Below are 15,112 nucleotides of genomic sequence, written 5' to 3' on the forward strand. Positions count from 1 at the left end.
GATGTCTCCCACAGCTTCCCAGTATATCTTCCTCTACTTGCGTCACCCATTCTAACAGCACATCCGTGAATGGCTAGAATTGCTGTCACTCTCTATGTTACATGTAGGTGTTCACATTCTATTGAATAGTTAAGTCTAAAGTATGAATCCTAAATCACGTTGTGTCCTCATGTCTTGCCACTGGTGAAATTCCCAAAAGAGTTAAAGATGGGGTCTCTCTGTCAGCGTAACTGAGTTAGAAATGAAAGTCCATGAGCGTAGACACAACAATGTACTGTTGGTTGGTCCTTTATCTATAACCTGACCTTGGGTAATGCTTGGAGAGAGAATGGAGTATCTGTGTAATTAGACCGGCTCTATTCTCCTAGATGTAATTTACATTATATAGATAATACACAGTGGCATATACAGTAATGTGTGAGGATGTAACAGTAACTATGTCCCCATCTACTGGTGAACTATCTACAATAAATGATAATAGTTTTCTAAACTGGTACGAATACCTACTCATTACTAAGTACACTGGTTAATGCAGAATACTGATCTCAGAGCTATTGAATGGGGTTGTCTATTATAAACCAGGAAATGAAAGGTTCATTCACATTTATTCATACAGTGGATTATCCTCAGTAGGAGATGGTAACACTCAAAATGCTGCACAGTAGCTTAACGTTAAGTGAAGTTCACGCCTCAGGCCCTTTTCCTTTCCGTCCACGACCAGCTGTATAGGTGCTAATACCAGTCTGCATACATGCAAAAACAAATACATCCAGATTTGGCTTACAACTTGTGTAAATTTGAGTTTTTAAGCAATCCACAAACAAACAACAGCCTGAAACAAAACTATAACCAAGACCTAATGAATAAATTACTCAAGTAGTCACACAGAAGTCGTTGCACAGTTATAACTCAGAGTACCATCATCAGACATCAAGTAGTTGCTGCTGTTTTTATATAAATAAGAGAGTGGTTTTGATGTGTTAATCTCATTTAAAGTTCATCTTTCTCCTCTCCTTGACAGTAGCAGGCTGCTCTCTGGCTGTTCATGTAGGATCTGCAGCCCAGAGTCCACACTGTGTTGAACAAGGAGTCTGCCACCGTCTCACATGCTGAGGACAAGAAGGGACAGAGAGACACAGACATGTATGTCAGTCAGCACATGGAGCAATGTAAAAATAATGAAGGTACAATGTTCATCAGTATCATATAATGTCAGATTTACTCTGCTTGCAGTTGAATTCGTACACCACTGGATTGATTAACTTTTTTTGTTTGAAATCAAAGGTCCAGTGTGAAGGAATTAGGAGAATACTTAGAAATAATTAAAGTATATTCTTGTTGTTAGTGGTCAATCACCTGAAAAAAATATTATTGGGTTTCAGTTATGAGCTAGTCCTTTTCCACGGAGTCTAAACTCTAATGTTTTTATTTGACCTGCTGTATTTTCTTTTACATGCTTGAACGGGCGCTCAAGCAATCTGCTCCTTCACCACTAGATGGCACTAAATACTACACACTGCACCTTTAATTCCGCAAACACTTTTTAATTTTAGTTTTACTTCAATTTGAATATCTGGAGGTGCTGATGAACTGGAGAGGGCTCTGTAAACTTGCATTCATTAATGAAAAGTTAGAAATGTGACCAACCTTCAACCTTTGAAACAAAACCAAGGCTCTTCTTGAGGTCGGAGCAGATGCTGTGGAGGCACCAACGGAACTTGGAGTCACAGCGATACTTGTTGGAGCCACAAGTATCGTAGCACATATCCAGCTGGTTGCAACACTTGGTCATGGCAGGGATCCCCATATCCATCTGGCAAACAAAAGAGAGGATTCGGTGTGTGAGTGAATGAGTGGTTTTGATTTTGTAAACATTGATGTTACTAGTTAGTAGGGAACATAATCTCTCTGAGGAACCATTATTTCAATAGCAAACACTTGCCTTCACTGTACACTTAATCACAACAGACCAAGTTCTACATTTCCATAATTCTCCTCAACTTTGGTAAAGATGCAGTTAGGCCGATAGAAAATATTGTTCCATATGTTAAGCTAAGAGATGTTACTAAGGAAGTTATTGAATTTTTTCCTGAGGCTAGAGAGAAGGTCCAAATGAAATATAAAAGGAGCATCTTGCTTTTTAAAAAGTCAAAAATACATTTCAGCCACCTTCGCTACACCACTCCAGTCATTTCTCTACTGGCCCTTTGGAAGACAGATTCAGCTCTACATATTTGTATCTATTTACAGTTTATGTAATTCCTATTAGAATTTCCCTGATGCAGTCAGAGTAAACATACCGCTTCTGGAACAGGAAGTCCAAAGAAGTAGGAGCTGCATCCATCAGGCTCTGGCATCTGGTATCCAGTACGAGGAATAGGAGCTTTACCTGAGAGCAGATCAGATGAGGGTCATATTTCACAACACGCACAGTGCACAAGTGCTGGATTCTGTTTCACAACCGAATAAATATCTGGCACATTCCAAATGAAACCTCTCCTATCACTCTGGGGTCACAGTCCGTTTCCAGGCCCACTCTCCGATGATAACAAAGATGATAAGTGGAGGAATTTACAATATCAGCCTATAGTAAATCCTGGTCATCTTTTAATGTTTGAGTTCCATATAATTATTTTAAATAATTATATTTATATCCAAAGGGTCAGTTTTCAACAAACTATCATTTCATGATGTAATATGAAGGCAACCTCTATTTAGTCCTATATACTCTTATTTATCATAATAGATATCCATGAGGCAGCAAGAGAGATACATTTACAAATTAAAATTGAATACCCCTTTGAAAAACAACCTTTTTACGAGAATTTGCTTTAATTTTACATTTGAATCAACTTATATTAAAAAAAAACATACAAGACAGATGAAGGTCTCTGGTCAAACTTGTGGTCAAATGAAGATCCATATAGTGACAGACACATCAGTTAAAAGGCTGAAATTTGCAGATTTTATTTGTTTTGCAAATGTCAATATAATCCAAAAAGAGAAAAGCTTATTTAGTGTTGAGTTAGTGTTTCGCATTCTGCATCATGCCACTGATCTGTAGAACAGACTTACCATATCTACAGCCGTATTGGCACACTCCATCACGTCCGCCCATGAACTCCAGCATAGAGTCAAAGTAGCCGCCGACGGCCTCAAAGCCTCCTCTGACCGAGTTCATTCCCCACTCATCGTTCTCGTCGTCTGCCTGCGTGCCATCAGAGGCCTGGCCCGACGGTGGCGGTGGAGGTGGTGCTGCTGCAGAGTCGTCAGCCTCCTGACTGACAGCACTGTGGAGGAAGAGGCCTAACAGGAGCAGCAGGGGAGTGAGAAGGGCCCAGCGGGTCATCCTGAAGCTCAGACAGCTCAGTGTGAACACAGTTAGACTTCAGAGACTGAGGGGGAAACACAAACACCCTCGTAGAGCCAACACTGCAACTGTCGGTGTGACCTGAACTTTGAGCCAGATGCAGGGACAGCCTCATATGTGGAGGAACAAAGTCCAGCTTCTATCATGTCTGAGCTTTTTATCATTCTCGCTGATTGACAAAAAAGGCAGAGTGTGCTTAGTCACCATTTAGCCAAATAGATTCAATTACACTTTAATGCCATTAATATTCGAATTAATCCCTCTTGACATTAGCATCAAGTGAAAATGTGAGAGTATCCTCCCTGTGGCCTGTTAAACTGCTCAGCGAACCTCTCTATGTGGGATGAGAGATGTCCTTTACTGGGTGAACAGGAAGCTGGTTGTCATTTAAAGAAAACAGATTAAAGAATCAGGAACTTCACACTTGAACTCTGTAAAACAGATTGTTGTATTAAAATAATAACAGGTCGCATGTTAGAAATGCTTTCCTGTAAAAATAAATTTAGATCAGGGATTTCAAGATCTGTAGTGAGTTGGCGAGCCTTATCTCATCAGGCCGGGAGTTCCAGAGCCCAGGGACACGCTGGCCGAGCTCAGGTTATGACTGGGATTATAGGGAGTCAAGGGCGGCGAAATATATGAGGGGGCCAGCCCATGTTGAGCTTTAAAAGTTATTAAAAGTATCTTAAGTATTACAATAAAGTATTCTGAATTTAACTGGTAACCAGTGAAGGGATGCAAAAATTGGCGTGATATGAGCCCTACAGTTTGTTTTTGTTAAAAATACGAGTAGCAGTGTTTTGAACAAGCCGCAAACGACTTTCTACGGTTTGGCTGAGGCATGTATACAGGGCTTTGCAATAATCCAGATTACATCCTGAACACTTCAGTTTGTGTGTGTGTGTGTGTAGTTTAGCATTAAAAACAATAAAGCAAACAAAGAAAAATCAATTGTCAGAGACTATGTTGTATGTACTGTGACTTTCCATTGATCATTTGAGTCATTGTGTCTGTGAGTGAGTGAGTATGTGTTTGTGTGTGTGGGGTGGGCTGGGTTGGGGGGTATTCAGGAACCATTTTACTCACAACCCAAATTTGTGCTCGTGGGGCAACACAGTTGAAGATGAAGATAAACTTGAGGCTAAACTTGAGAAATAATTATAACCACACACACGCAGGTAAAACCAAGCAGACTTCCTATTTAGAATTTTTCTTCAGAATAAAACAAATTTTCACAAAACTAGTTTAATCAAGAACATGCAAGGTTGAAATTAGAGAATAAAAGACTAATACAAAGAAAACAACGACTTATTATAGTCTAGTAGACTAGTATATATATTTGGTTTAGTTCAGGGAAGAGACATTTGTCGACAAACAGAACAACTGGTCATTTTGTTCGCTGAAGGAGACAGTGGAGCTGATACATGTGAAGAGGACGACACAGATTTTGTCAACTGTAAGTGACAACTACAGCCACAATGAGGCAGTAGAGGCCAACTGCTGTAAAACCTCGAAGAAGAAGAAGACAGAGCTCTGACGTCAGTCAAAAACGCGGAAGAAGATGGAGACGATGCGGTGAATTACGAAGGCGTGTGAGAAGCATTAGTCAAACTGACAGACAGAAAAACTGCATGATTTCCCCAAACATACAACAAATATTTGGCGAAGAAGAAAACAAAAACATGGCTTTCGCAAACCTGTTCACGGGATTATCTATGGACCAAGACGTCACACACAGGTACGTAGCCACACTTGAGTGTGTAGCTGTGTTGTGTTTGACGAATACCTCATGTTTGTGTACGTGCTTGTGTTGTTCCACAGTGGAGCTGGAGAAAGAAAGAGGAGAAGCCAGGCTGAGCTGAGAGGCCCTGATAACAAGGTGGGTTTAGCCTCATTCTCAAGTCTGGCTTGTATGGAAGAACCCATATGAATAACAACCATAAATTATATACAATCACAGAAGTCCATAATGTCGAAAATGAAGTACGAAGGATAGAAATAATTATAGTAAATACATATTAATAGAATAAAGGATCTAATGTTATATTTACACAAATTGGACATAGATGAACAAGGTATTTATAAAGAGGAGAACACTACACTATATCACCTCACTATACTATTTCACTTCATACAAGAAACACAACTAACAAAAACTATTTCCAAAACTGCTTCTGTCCAATGCCTGACGTTTCTTGTCTTCTTTGATGCAAAGTTATCAATTATACATCATATGAAATCTGGCCAGCAGTTGTAAGGTTAATATTAATAATCACACTGACTGATTGAATAAGTAGGCTACTGTACACACATAAATGCCCCAGATTCCCCTGCTCCCCCTTCTTCAGGCTTTCAGTGGAGGCACCTGAGGCCAACCTCCCCATCTGCTACCTCTGTACTTCTGACGCAACAAATTGGTGCTATCTAAATCTGCCACGGCTTAAACATCACAAATTAGAATGGCAGAGCTCATACCTCCGCCAAGGCCCGTCAGTCCCCTTCAAGGGATTCAGAGACGGAAATGCTAAGGTCCGCTAGCTTAGCCACTCCTGCTGTACATTTAGGCATAAAACACGGTTTAAGTGACGCTGTTTCGAGTCGAATATGAATGTCGGAGCTTGTGGACACTTGGATGATACCACATGAGCAGTATGGAGGCATGTTAGGTTTTTTCTGCTTTATTACGTCTGAATCTTTGGTCACTAGTAACTTCAATTGTATTGGATTCTGCTGCGACACTGTTTACCCCTGAAACCCCTAAAGTGTTTTGTGGACTCAAACCCACCATCGGCATAGTGGTGAGTAGATAATGAGTGGGTAAACCATCCCTTTAGATGAAAAACAAGCTGCACCGAATTATGACAATTTTTAGTCCCCTTAATTTGAATGATTTTGTTTTTCATCAAGATCCATGAATTTCTCTATTCTCTGGGATATCAGTGAATGTGTAAAAAAAAAAACCCTGCCTTGCAATGATAAGGAAATGAAATTTACCAGCTTTTTCCCTGACCCATAGCATATTCTTCAAAGTGCTGTGGTGATCTGTCCTGTAGTTTTTATGACGTCTTGCATAAAAAAAAAAAAAAACATGACAGATAGTGGTGAAAACATTATCTTCATATTCTTTGTGTGGGGGGGGGGGGGGGGGAAACAACACATTTCATACATTCAATGACCCAGAAGTTCACTTATGAAGGCGAGGACAAATTAATATTTTAATATCAATGAAATATTATGTAAACAGTCTGGTATTATAGAAAACATTATTTGGAGGTCTGTCAGTGGTATAAGTGTGTAAGACAAAATCTAACAAGATCGTCTGGTAAAAAGTCTATTCTCTAAAATAACCACACAGTTTAATCTGTACGTCTATTAGAAGGATTTGAATAAGAATGAAACTATTAAACTGCTGTATGTTCTTGGTCCACCTGTATTTTATGATGAAGGTGTTTGTGGTTTGTGCTGCTTGTCTGCACAATATGAATTTGTATTTATGTACTTGAAAATGTTATGATCAACTTTACAATGTGTAACCTCTATAATTTCCTTTTCCACAGAAACAAGGTTATGAAGCCCAGAGTAGCTGGACGTACAAACCCAAACCCTTTAAAGATGATGATTCCACTGAACATTCGAGGACTGGCTTCTCCAAAGATTTGATGCACAACCACAGTGATAATTCTGGCCACAATAACATGCATCACAAAGATCAGAACGCTAAAAAGAACTACAAGCAGCAACAACAGAACAACCAGATGGATGGCAGGAAACACCAGCATCATCAGAAGGATAGAGGAGGATTTTCTAATGGAGGTGGCCACTATCAGACTAGATTTACTTCAAGAAAATTTGGAGGACAGGGTAAACGACAAGATGCCAAGCAGGTAAGCAAGACTCTTGACCATACTGCCATGGGGAGAGATATTAATTATTAGCAGCCTGTTGTCTACTGCATTTCAACTGTATACTGACAATTAACTAGGCCTTATAATTATGGAGGACCATACATGACTTAAGTAAAAATAAATAAATAAATAAATTCATAAATAAATACAGAAATAAATAAATAAATGAATAAATAAAAATGGAAATAAATAAATAAATACAGAAATAAATAAATAAATATGTTAATACCAAGAGAAATGTCAAAATAAATGTCTTTAAATATATTTGCACATTTATTTATTCCCTGATACATTTCCTTTTCATTTGCAGTGTCCTTATGCTAATGAGAAAGGCGGGCCTAACCGCAGTCTCATGCAGGATTGGTCACAGGAGTGTAATGATCCAGCCCTACTACTTCTGCCTCTCAATGCTGGTGTCCAGTAGCTGTTTGCAGCGTTGAGCCAGTTTACACTTAAAATGAACTAGTTCAAGTTCAGAGGGTTAGTTAAGGTTATTTTTTATTGGGATGATTTAGGTGTCAGTAGTCCTGACTGTGAGCGTCACGTCTCGTGTTGTACTGAGCACAAGGAGCGAGCCGAGAGGAGAAGGAGGAAACAGAAACTCCAGCTCGGTACAAACCACCTGCAGCTTCTGCTCTGATCATGAAGCAGCTGATCTCTGATCAGATGTGACCAGAGAAACTCTGTGTTTCCACTGTTCTACAAAGTCACTAACCGGCTGCTTCACGGTGAAGAGCTCAAGTCTCAGTCACTGCCCGTGTCTCTGAGCGAGTGTGTAGAGCAGCGCAGGGGCTGTGTGTGTGTAGCTCAGTTGACCAATCCTGCTCGAGACTGAGGTTAGGCCCGCCTTTCTCATTAGCATAAGGACACTGAAATCGAAAAATAAAAGTTGGAATAAATGTGGAAATAAATAAATAAATGTGGAAATAAATGCAGAATTAAATAAATCAATGTCTTAAACTTATTTCCACATTTATTTATTTATTTCCACTTTTATTCCAACTTTTATTTATTTCCACATTTATTTATTTCCACATTTCAGTGTCCTTATGCTAATGAGAAAGGCGGGCATAACCTCAGTCTCGAGCAGGATTGGTCAACTGAGCTACACACACACACAGCCCCTGCGCTCCGCCACACACTCGCTCAGAGACACGGGCAGTGACTGAGACTTGAGCTCTTCACCGTGAAACAGCCTCTCAGTGACTTTGTAGAACAGTGAAACACAGAGCTTCTCTGGTCACATCTGCTCAGAGATCAGCTGCTTCATGATCAGAGCAGAAGCTGCAGGTGGTTTGTACCGAGCTGTAGTTTCTGTTTCCTCCTTCTCCTCTCGGCTTGCTCCTTGTGCTCAGTAGAACACGTGACGCTCACAGTCAGGACTACTGACACCTAAATCATCCCAATAAAAAATAACCTTAACTAACCCTCTGAACTTGAACTAGTTCATTTTAAGTGTGAACTGGCTCAACGCTGCAAACAGCTACTGGACACCAGTCAGCATTGAGAGGCAGACGTAGGGCTGGATCATTACACTCTTGTGACCAATCCTGCTCGAGACTGCGGTTAGGCCCGCCTTTCTCATTAGCATAAGGACACTGCAAATGAAAAGGAAATGTATCAGGGAATAAATAAATGTGCAAATATATTTAAGACATTTATTTTGACATTTCTTTTGGTATTAACATATTTATTTATTTCTGTATTTATTTATACATTTATTTATTTATTTATTTTTACTTATGTCATGTATGGTCCTCCATATATAATAAACAGCCATGGGTCTAAACAACTTTTGACAATCAAGGGAAAAAGTTAAACAAATGTTAAACAAATTATAAATAAATCAGTAACAATCAAAATGTATTGTGTAGTGAAAGCTATGGACATGTATTAATGTAGATTTGTATTTCCTGAGCTATTGATTCATATAGTCCAGGTCCCTGTAAGGATTTTCTATGGACAAGGAAATTCTCTATAGCAACATCAGATAAGGGAAACTCCTAATTGAAGCATTTAAACAAGTGCTCTTACAAAAAAAGAAAAAAATGGCCCCAGGAGAGTTAGGGGTACACAAATGTGAGAGGATATGAAAATTGGTTAAAGAAATATTTAATATATATATATATAGGATTAATGTGTAAATCTAATTGTCATGCTCGTCTTTCCTCCTAGGAATTTAAAGTGCCAACCACAAGAGTTATGACGCAAGAGTTCAGAGAGCAGAATGCTTTGCTGGTGGATGGACAGTTACTTTGTCGACATTTCATTTGGGGACGGTGCATCAAGGCAGGTTATGACAAATGTGGAGAAGTGTCAGTGATTTAAGATGGTAAAAATTTCTCATTGTAAGCTAATATATTGCCTTATACATTGCCTTTTTCTTCTTTCCTGTTTGCAGGGTGACAAGTGCCAACTGAAGCACATTCAGGGCTCCAACGATATCATCAAAGAAGTTTGCAAGTATTACGTCCAAGGAGCCTGCACAAAAGGGGAGAGCTGCCCCTACATGCACAATATCCTTTGATTTAACTGCAATAATTAGTATAACATGTGTAGTGCAGTGTCCACTGTGAACCTATCTGTTTGGATTAGGCTGTTTCTTTGGCCTGTGGTGATGCTGGTTGCAGCTTCGACTCAGTTTATGGACCCCCGAACTGGGGGATGTGTTATCTTTGCCGTTGTCCTGATCCACAACATCACTTACACTGGTGCCACTGCTGCAGATCGCTGGGTGCTCTTTATTCAAAGCTCCTTAATTTGAAAATGTTGAGAATTCAACTGGCACCAAATTTGACAAAGCATTTCCTTGGGCCTTTAACAATGCACATGGCAAACGTGAAGCTGATCAGATGAATGGTTCTTGATACTTTACATTCTGTCCTTGATTCCTGCTGGTAACTATTATAAACTGGAGACTGTTGAACATGTGATATTTCCTTTACTAAACAGAACAGTCCTTTCCCTGCAAGTTCTTCCATAGAAAAGGAAAGTGTTCTCATGGGGTAGATTGCAATTTCTCCCATGATCCACTTAATGAGACCACTAGCCGACTGTTAGAGGAGGTGTGTATGTAAATATTTCTGAGTATTTTTTATGCTGTACATCTAGAGTGTGTTTAAATGTTTGCATTTACTTCTCACTGCAGGTATTAAAACAAGACAAGGACCTCTATGAACTTTCAAAAATAGAAGAGCAGAAGTCGTCAGGACAACCAGCTAACACAGACGAGACTGAAATTACAGAGTCAAAGAAAACCCCTGATGTACTAACACAACCACTCAGGTATGCAGATTCAAACTCACACGTATCATGGAAACATTAAAGTCATTCTTGTATCTTATTTCATTTAATAATGAATCATCCATACAAGTTGTGACGTTTGTGTTTAACTGTCACCTGATGCTTTTAATTTTTAGGCCTATATTTTACAACAGTGGAGAACCAAAGACCGAGAAGGAAGCGTTGTTATGTAAGACTGAAGAACAGCATGAAATCCAGGAGACAGCTGTCCCACCAGAAGCATCAGATAGTGGCCGTCCTCACAGCCCCCTGTCCACTCAGCTTAATCACCAGGAGCCAGTTTGTTATTCAGTTGAAGCGGTGCTCAGACCTCAGCTATTCAAACCATTCCCTAGTTTCTTTACAACTCCTGGAAGTCAAGACTATGCATCTCTCTCTGGTCCACAGAATTCCTCTGATTGCCCTTCAGGCTCTATAGACCAAAGCAAAGCTCCCTACTCTGTTGATGTTGTCAGGTCTTGTAAATCGGACGCAAGTTTTATCGTTGGCCACATATCTTCCCCTCCTACTGCACAGTCTGTATCATATACTCCAAAAACTGACCGCGAACAGCGCACTGATCCTCTGCTGAGCTCAAACACTGACAAGGTCTTGTATTCTACGAAAACCAGCAATGAAGCAAATAAATCCCAGGAGAAAAAGTTCAAGTGCCTGCCATCCTTCCACATGTACTCTGACCTTATATCAAAGACATGTCCTGATCTTACTGTGGCCAGTGGGGATGACAAGAAACACGTTGGGGAAGTAGCTGCATCCTTTAAACCTGCTCAAAGAGCTTCCCATGAAGTTAAGTCGGAGTTGTTCTACCCTCCTGCCACAGTGGCAGAGAAGTCTGCGTTGTCCTATAGAAAAGGAGATTTACAAAGAAGCCCCCACCTGCCTGTGAAAACTTTACCTTCTGTGAACTGTAAAAGTGAAGCTGTTTTTCCTTTTGCACCCACTAAGCTCAGAAGCCGGACATTTAATCCTCCACAGATGTGGCCATATCTCTCTAGTCTGGCGTCTAAATCACGAGCCTCAGCAAAGCCTCTTCGTCCTACTTCAGGTTTCTCAGTGTTTAAAGGTGGAGCTGCTGTTCCCGCTGAACCTGTCACCAGCTCCGCCGAGACAAATAATGCTGGAAACTCTCAATTTCGTCATCTTCAAGCAAAACAACCCACTGAGACCCATGAGCCCTCCAAACAACTACAACTCATCCTGGAACCTGGCACACAGCAACCTAATTCTTCTGAGGCCACAGCAGAGTGCAGCAGCAACATTGAACATTGTGGCGATTCTTCATTTGGACGTAGTAAGACATTCTGTAGCCTGTTTGCAAGCCCCATCACTGACAGCCAGAAGCTCACTCCAGATTTTGGGACAGCCTCCTCTTCTCTTCAATCGTCTTGCTCTGCTCTGCTGTCCGCACATTCCAGGAGTGAAGATTATCATGTTAAAACTATGGCTGAACCTGACCAGGTCTTTGCCAGGTCCTTCCTAGGCCTCTTCTCTGCCCCTCTCAGTGCTGCTCCTCTGCCATGCAAGGAGACTCAGACAGATTATTCAAGGACGGCCTCCTGTACACAAGAGTCAAACCAGTTGTCTGATAAAGTCACTCATTCATCAGACTCTAATCAAAGAGCTTCCAAGTCAGAGACGCCTCTTCCAGGTCTGGTCAAAACTTCTTACAGACCAGCATCTCCTAAGTCCTCCCCTACTTTGAAAAATGAAAATGATTTGTCTGAGGCTGTGAGTCAACCTACAAAGCAGCAGGTGAATCCCGCCTGTCGTGAGATCTCTTCCAGTCGGACTCCTTGTGGCGACAGAGCAGGATCATCCACAACCCAGACCCATCATCACCTGCCCGACATCTCATCGCCCAAAGGTAAAGCCATGTCACATGACTTATAAATAGCATCATTCAGAGACAGGACTTAATGTATAAATTCATGAGATCATGTGATTTTGTTAACAGCCCATCAACATCGTCATTTGCCTTTAATCACCAAAATCTCTTTTGATATCTTCGATGGCTTTTTCAAACTGACATTTGATATGTTTTTGTTCGTTTTATTTTGCGTGTGTTCGGTGTTAGAAGCGTCATCAACTCGCTGGTGGTTAATCCTGTGGAGGATCTCCTGAATGACCTCTCACAAGCTTGTTAGCACCTCCTAAGATGTTGGCAGGAGAAACTCTGCAGGAGCCTCTCACTCGGACATTTGCGTTCACACATACTGGAACACGTCAGGAGATTATCTGCAGTTCAGCGCATGTCTGAGAGCAGCTTTTGTATTGAGCTGGGAACTAGATGTGTGCTGCTGAAGTGTGTTGTTAACTCTCTGTTCATGGATCTGCAGTTGGAGCCACTTCTAATTCAGTTCTGAAGACTCTCTTTCTGTGTCTGAGTCCATTTGAAGAGGGTGGAGAGAAACGGCACAGTGCTCACATCAGTCTACCTTCAGGTGTGTGCTGTATATGAATCCCAGTGAAAGTAATTTATATTTAAATCCATATACAACGTGCTATCATCCTTGTAGAACTGAACAGAAGTCTTGTTGTTTTTATTGCTTTTCAGAAAGTGTACAGAAGGATCAGAGCAGCATGGGGGATGTCTTTGTTCAGCAACAACAGAAGAGGAAAAAAAAGAGACGAAAGAAAAAGGTATCAGACATTTTACTGTGAGAAGAACAAGGCAGCTTCTATCCCCGTCAGTGGTACAGAGATGTGCCTCATCAACTATCAGACAGTAGATGATGCTTGAAAATCTTTAGTTCTTTATTAGTTTCCCTTTTTTTCCAAACTTTTCAACTTGTTGATATTAAGTTTTAATTGTTGATTTGGTTTTTTTTCATTAAATTTGTTAAAAGTAGAAATATACACAATCTTGTGTCTGCGGCATCATTATGTCTGCATTATTTCTGGGAGAATTTTCGTTTTTTCAGTCCCGTTCTTGTGAACACTATCTCAAGAGGGAATATTGAGGGAATATGTTCATATCTGGAAAAAAATTTCAAAAGGTATTCACGGTGGGACTCATTTTCTTTTGCCACGTAAACGTGATACCTCAGGGAACACCTCCAGGTCATTAAGGTTGGGGGATGTGCTAAAATCTTCTAATGAGCCACTGTTTACTCAAAAGTGTATGTTGGGTGTGGCAGCTGATGACTTTGTGCCTCTGTGTGTAATGTGCTCCTCAGACTCCGTATTCCCAGCAACAGTCCACTGAGAAGAGTGTTGCCCACTCCACAGAGCATCAGCCCTCTTCTCAGACCTCTCTCTTCTCTGTGGAGGCAACAGCCAGGTCCACCTTCAGTGCTCCAGCTAGGACGGAGCCTCAGGTCAGAAATTCTGGGACACACAACTCGCCATTCAGACCTGTGACGCAACTGACGCAGCATCACGTCCGACCGAGTTTGAAGAACAATTCAGAGGAAGGAAAGTGGGGAAAAGGGAAAGAATCTGTCACACCATTCAAAGACCTTTTTAAGACTTTAGACACCAATGTTTTCAACCTCGGGCATTAACATTGGACTTACTTTTGTTTTATCTTTCTAACAATCTTGAAAATCTAAATCATTTATTCTTCTAGCACCAATGTTGAAACAGTGAAACTGAATGTAGTTATTATCTGAGTCAAAGCCCAGGCTTCTGATCTCTATAACCTGTATGTGTGAACATTTTATTTGGATGTTTTGGTGTGAAGATCAAACCTGTTTACTTATCATACACATGTTTGCCAAAGGTTTTGATTGAATCATATTAGTGTATCCAAACAATATTGCTGCTACGTTCATATTTATTGCCAGTTTATCAGGTACATTTACTTTTTAAATACAAACGCCCTGATATGCTGGTAAATGTGAGTGTGTAATGCATTTGTTTACATTCTCCCTTAATCTATGGTCAGTCCTGGTCACCCTGTTTATAAGGGGTACACATGTTTCAGTCTTGTGTTAAATTTCAAACTTACAAGCTTCTTATGCATAAGTTATTCGAAACTATACGACTGAAATTATTTTATTCTACAGTGGTTTGCCATATATAAAGTTTTGTGCCACAAATCTTATTTTTGTTCAGTGTAGATAAAATATTGGAAGACTTAATTAGTTCTATTATATTTTAAGCTTATGATGTAAAGCATTAATATTTAGACAGGAAAGATGCTGGTTTATTAAGCCAAATAAAATGTATTTTCACAAGCATGTGCACAAGCATCTGTCATTTTTAATAAGAGGTGGTTTCTGATCAATTTCAAATTCAAATTGTTGGGTGAATAATTTGACTCTTCTTTCTTGAGCCACTCAAAGGTTGTCAGCTCAGATGTTGCTATTTTCAATAATACTGGCGTGCAATTATCTTATGCTTCCCAGACATAGTCTTAAGTCTTAACCACACCTGATGGACGCTTACACAAACTTAACAAATTTGTAAGTGCTTTGCAGTTTTTACTCCATTTTCTTTACACAGTGAAGGTCTGAATCAAAGGAGAAACGAGTTACATATTATTTTGTTGGTGAAAATTAAAGGGTTCTATTAATGTTAACTTTTTAGCCCA

The 15,112-nt window shown here is 40.1% G+C and overlaps 2 protein-coding genes across 3 annotated transcripts; one reads left to right on the forward strand and one right to left on the reverse strand.

Moving 5' to 3' along the window:
• Positions 1-588: 588 nt before the first annotated feature.
• LOC128437254 (group XIIB secretory phospholipase A2-like protein) lies at positions 589-3,456 on the reverse strand. Its single transcript, XM_053419323.1, has 4 exons — positions 3,076-3,456; positions 2,301-2,389; positions 1,648-1,813; positions 589-1,109 (listed from the first exon to the last, which is right to left on the reverse strand). Exons 1-4 carry the CDS (start codon positions 3,347-3,349, stop codon positions 991-993), a joined length of 648 nt encoding a protein of 215 aa, XP_053275298.1. The 5' UTR covers positions 3,350-3,456; the 3' UTR covers positions 589-990.
• Positions 3,457-4,899: 1,443 nt separating this feature from the next.
• On the forward strand, positions 4,900-14,756 carry LOC128437091 (uncharacterized). 2 transcript variants are annotated; one of them, XM_053419112.1, is made up of 11 exons: positions 4,900-5,108; positions 5,192-5,249; positions 6,928-7,254; positions 9,451-9,564; positions 9,677-9,791; positions 10,231-10,340; positions 10,424-10,560; positions 10,695-12,442; positions 12,915-13,019; positions 13,133-13,218; positions 13,755-14,756. In XM_053419112.1, the coding sequence occupies exons 1-11, from the start codon at positions 5,002-5,004 to the stop codon at positions 14,079-14,081; spliced, it is 3,234 nt and encodes a 1,077-aa protein (XP_053275087.1). In that variant the 5' UTR covers positions 4,900-5,001; the 3' UTR covers positions 14,082-14,756. The 2 variants fall into 2 exon arrangements, 1 of the variants encoding a protein (XP_053275087.1); XR_008338163.1 differs by lacking the exon at positions 13,755-14,756 and having other exon boundaries at positions 12,653-13,019; positions 13,133-13,177.
• The last annotated feature ends 356 nt before the right edge of the window (positions 14,757-15,112 follow it).

This window comes from Pleuronectes platessa, chromosome 3 (assembly GCF_947347685.1).
Source record: "Pleuronectes platessa chromosome 3, fPlePla1.1, whole genome shotgun sequence".
NCBI classification, from domain to species: domain Eukaryota; kingdom Metazoa; phylum Chordata; class Actinopteri; order Pleuronectiformes; family Pleuronectidae; genus Pleuronectes; species Pleuronectes platessa.

Coding starts and splice junctions, on each gene's coding strand:
- LOC128437254 (XM_053419323.1), bottom strand. CDS start 3,349: ATGACCCGCTGGGCCCTTCTCACTCCCCTGCTGCTCCTGTTAGGCCTC. Junction 2,390..3,075: donor CCAATACGGCTGTAGATATG/GTAAGTCTGTTC, acceptor ATCTGCTCTCAG/GTAAAGCTCCTATTCCTCGT. Junction 1,814..2,300: donor GACTTCCTGTTCCAGAAGCG/GTATGTTTACTC, acceptor TTTGTTTGCCAG/ATGGATATGGGGATCCCTGC.
- LOC128437091 (XM_053419112.1), top strand. CDS start 5,002: ATGATTTCCCCAAACATACAACAAATATTTGGCGAAGAAGAAAACAAA. Junction 9,565..9,676: donor TTTGGGGACGGTGCATCAAG/GCAGGTTATGAC, acceptor TCCTGTTTGCAG/GGTGACAAGTGCCAACTGAA. Junction 10,561..10,694: donor GTACTAACACAACCACTCAG/GTATGCAGATTC, acceptor TTTAATTTTTAG/GCCTATATTTTACAACAGTG.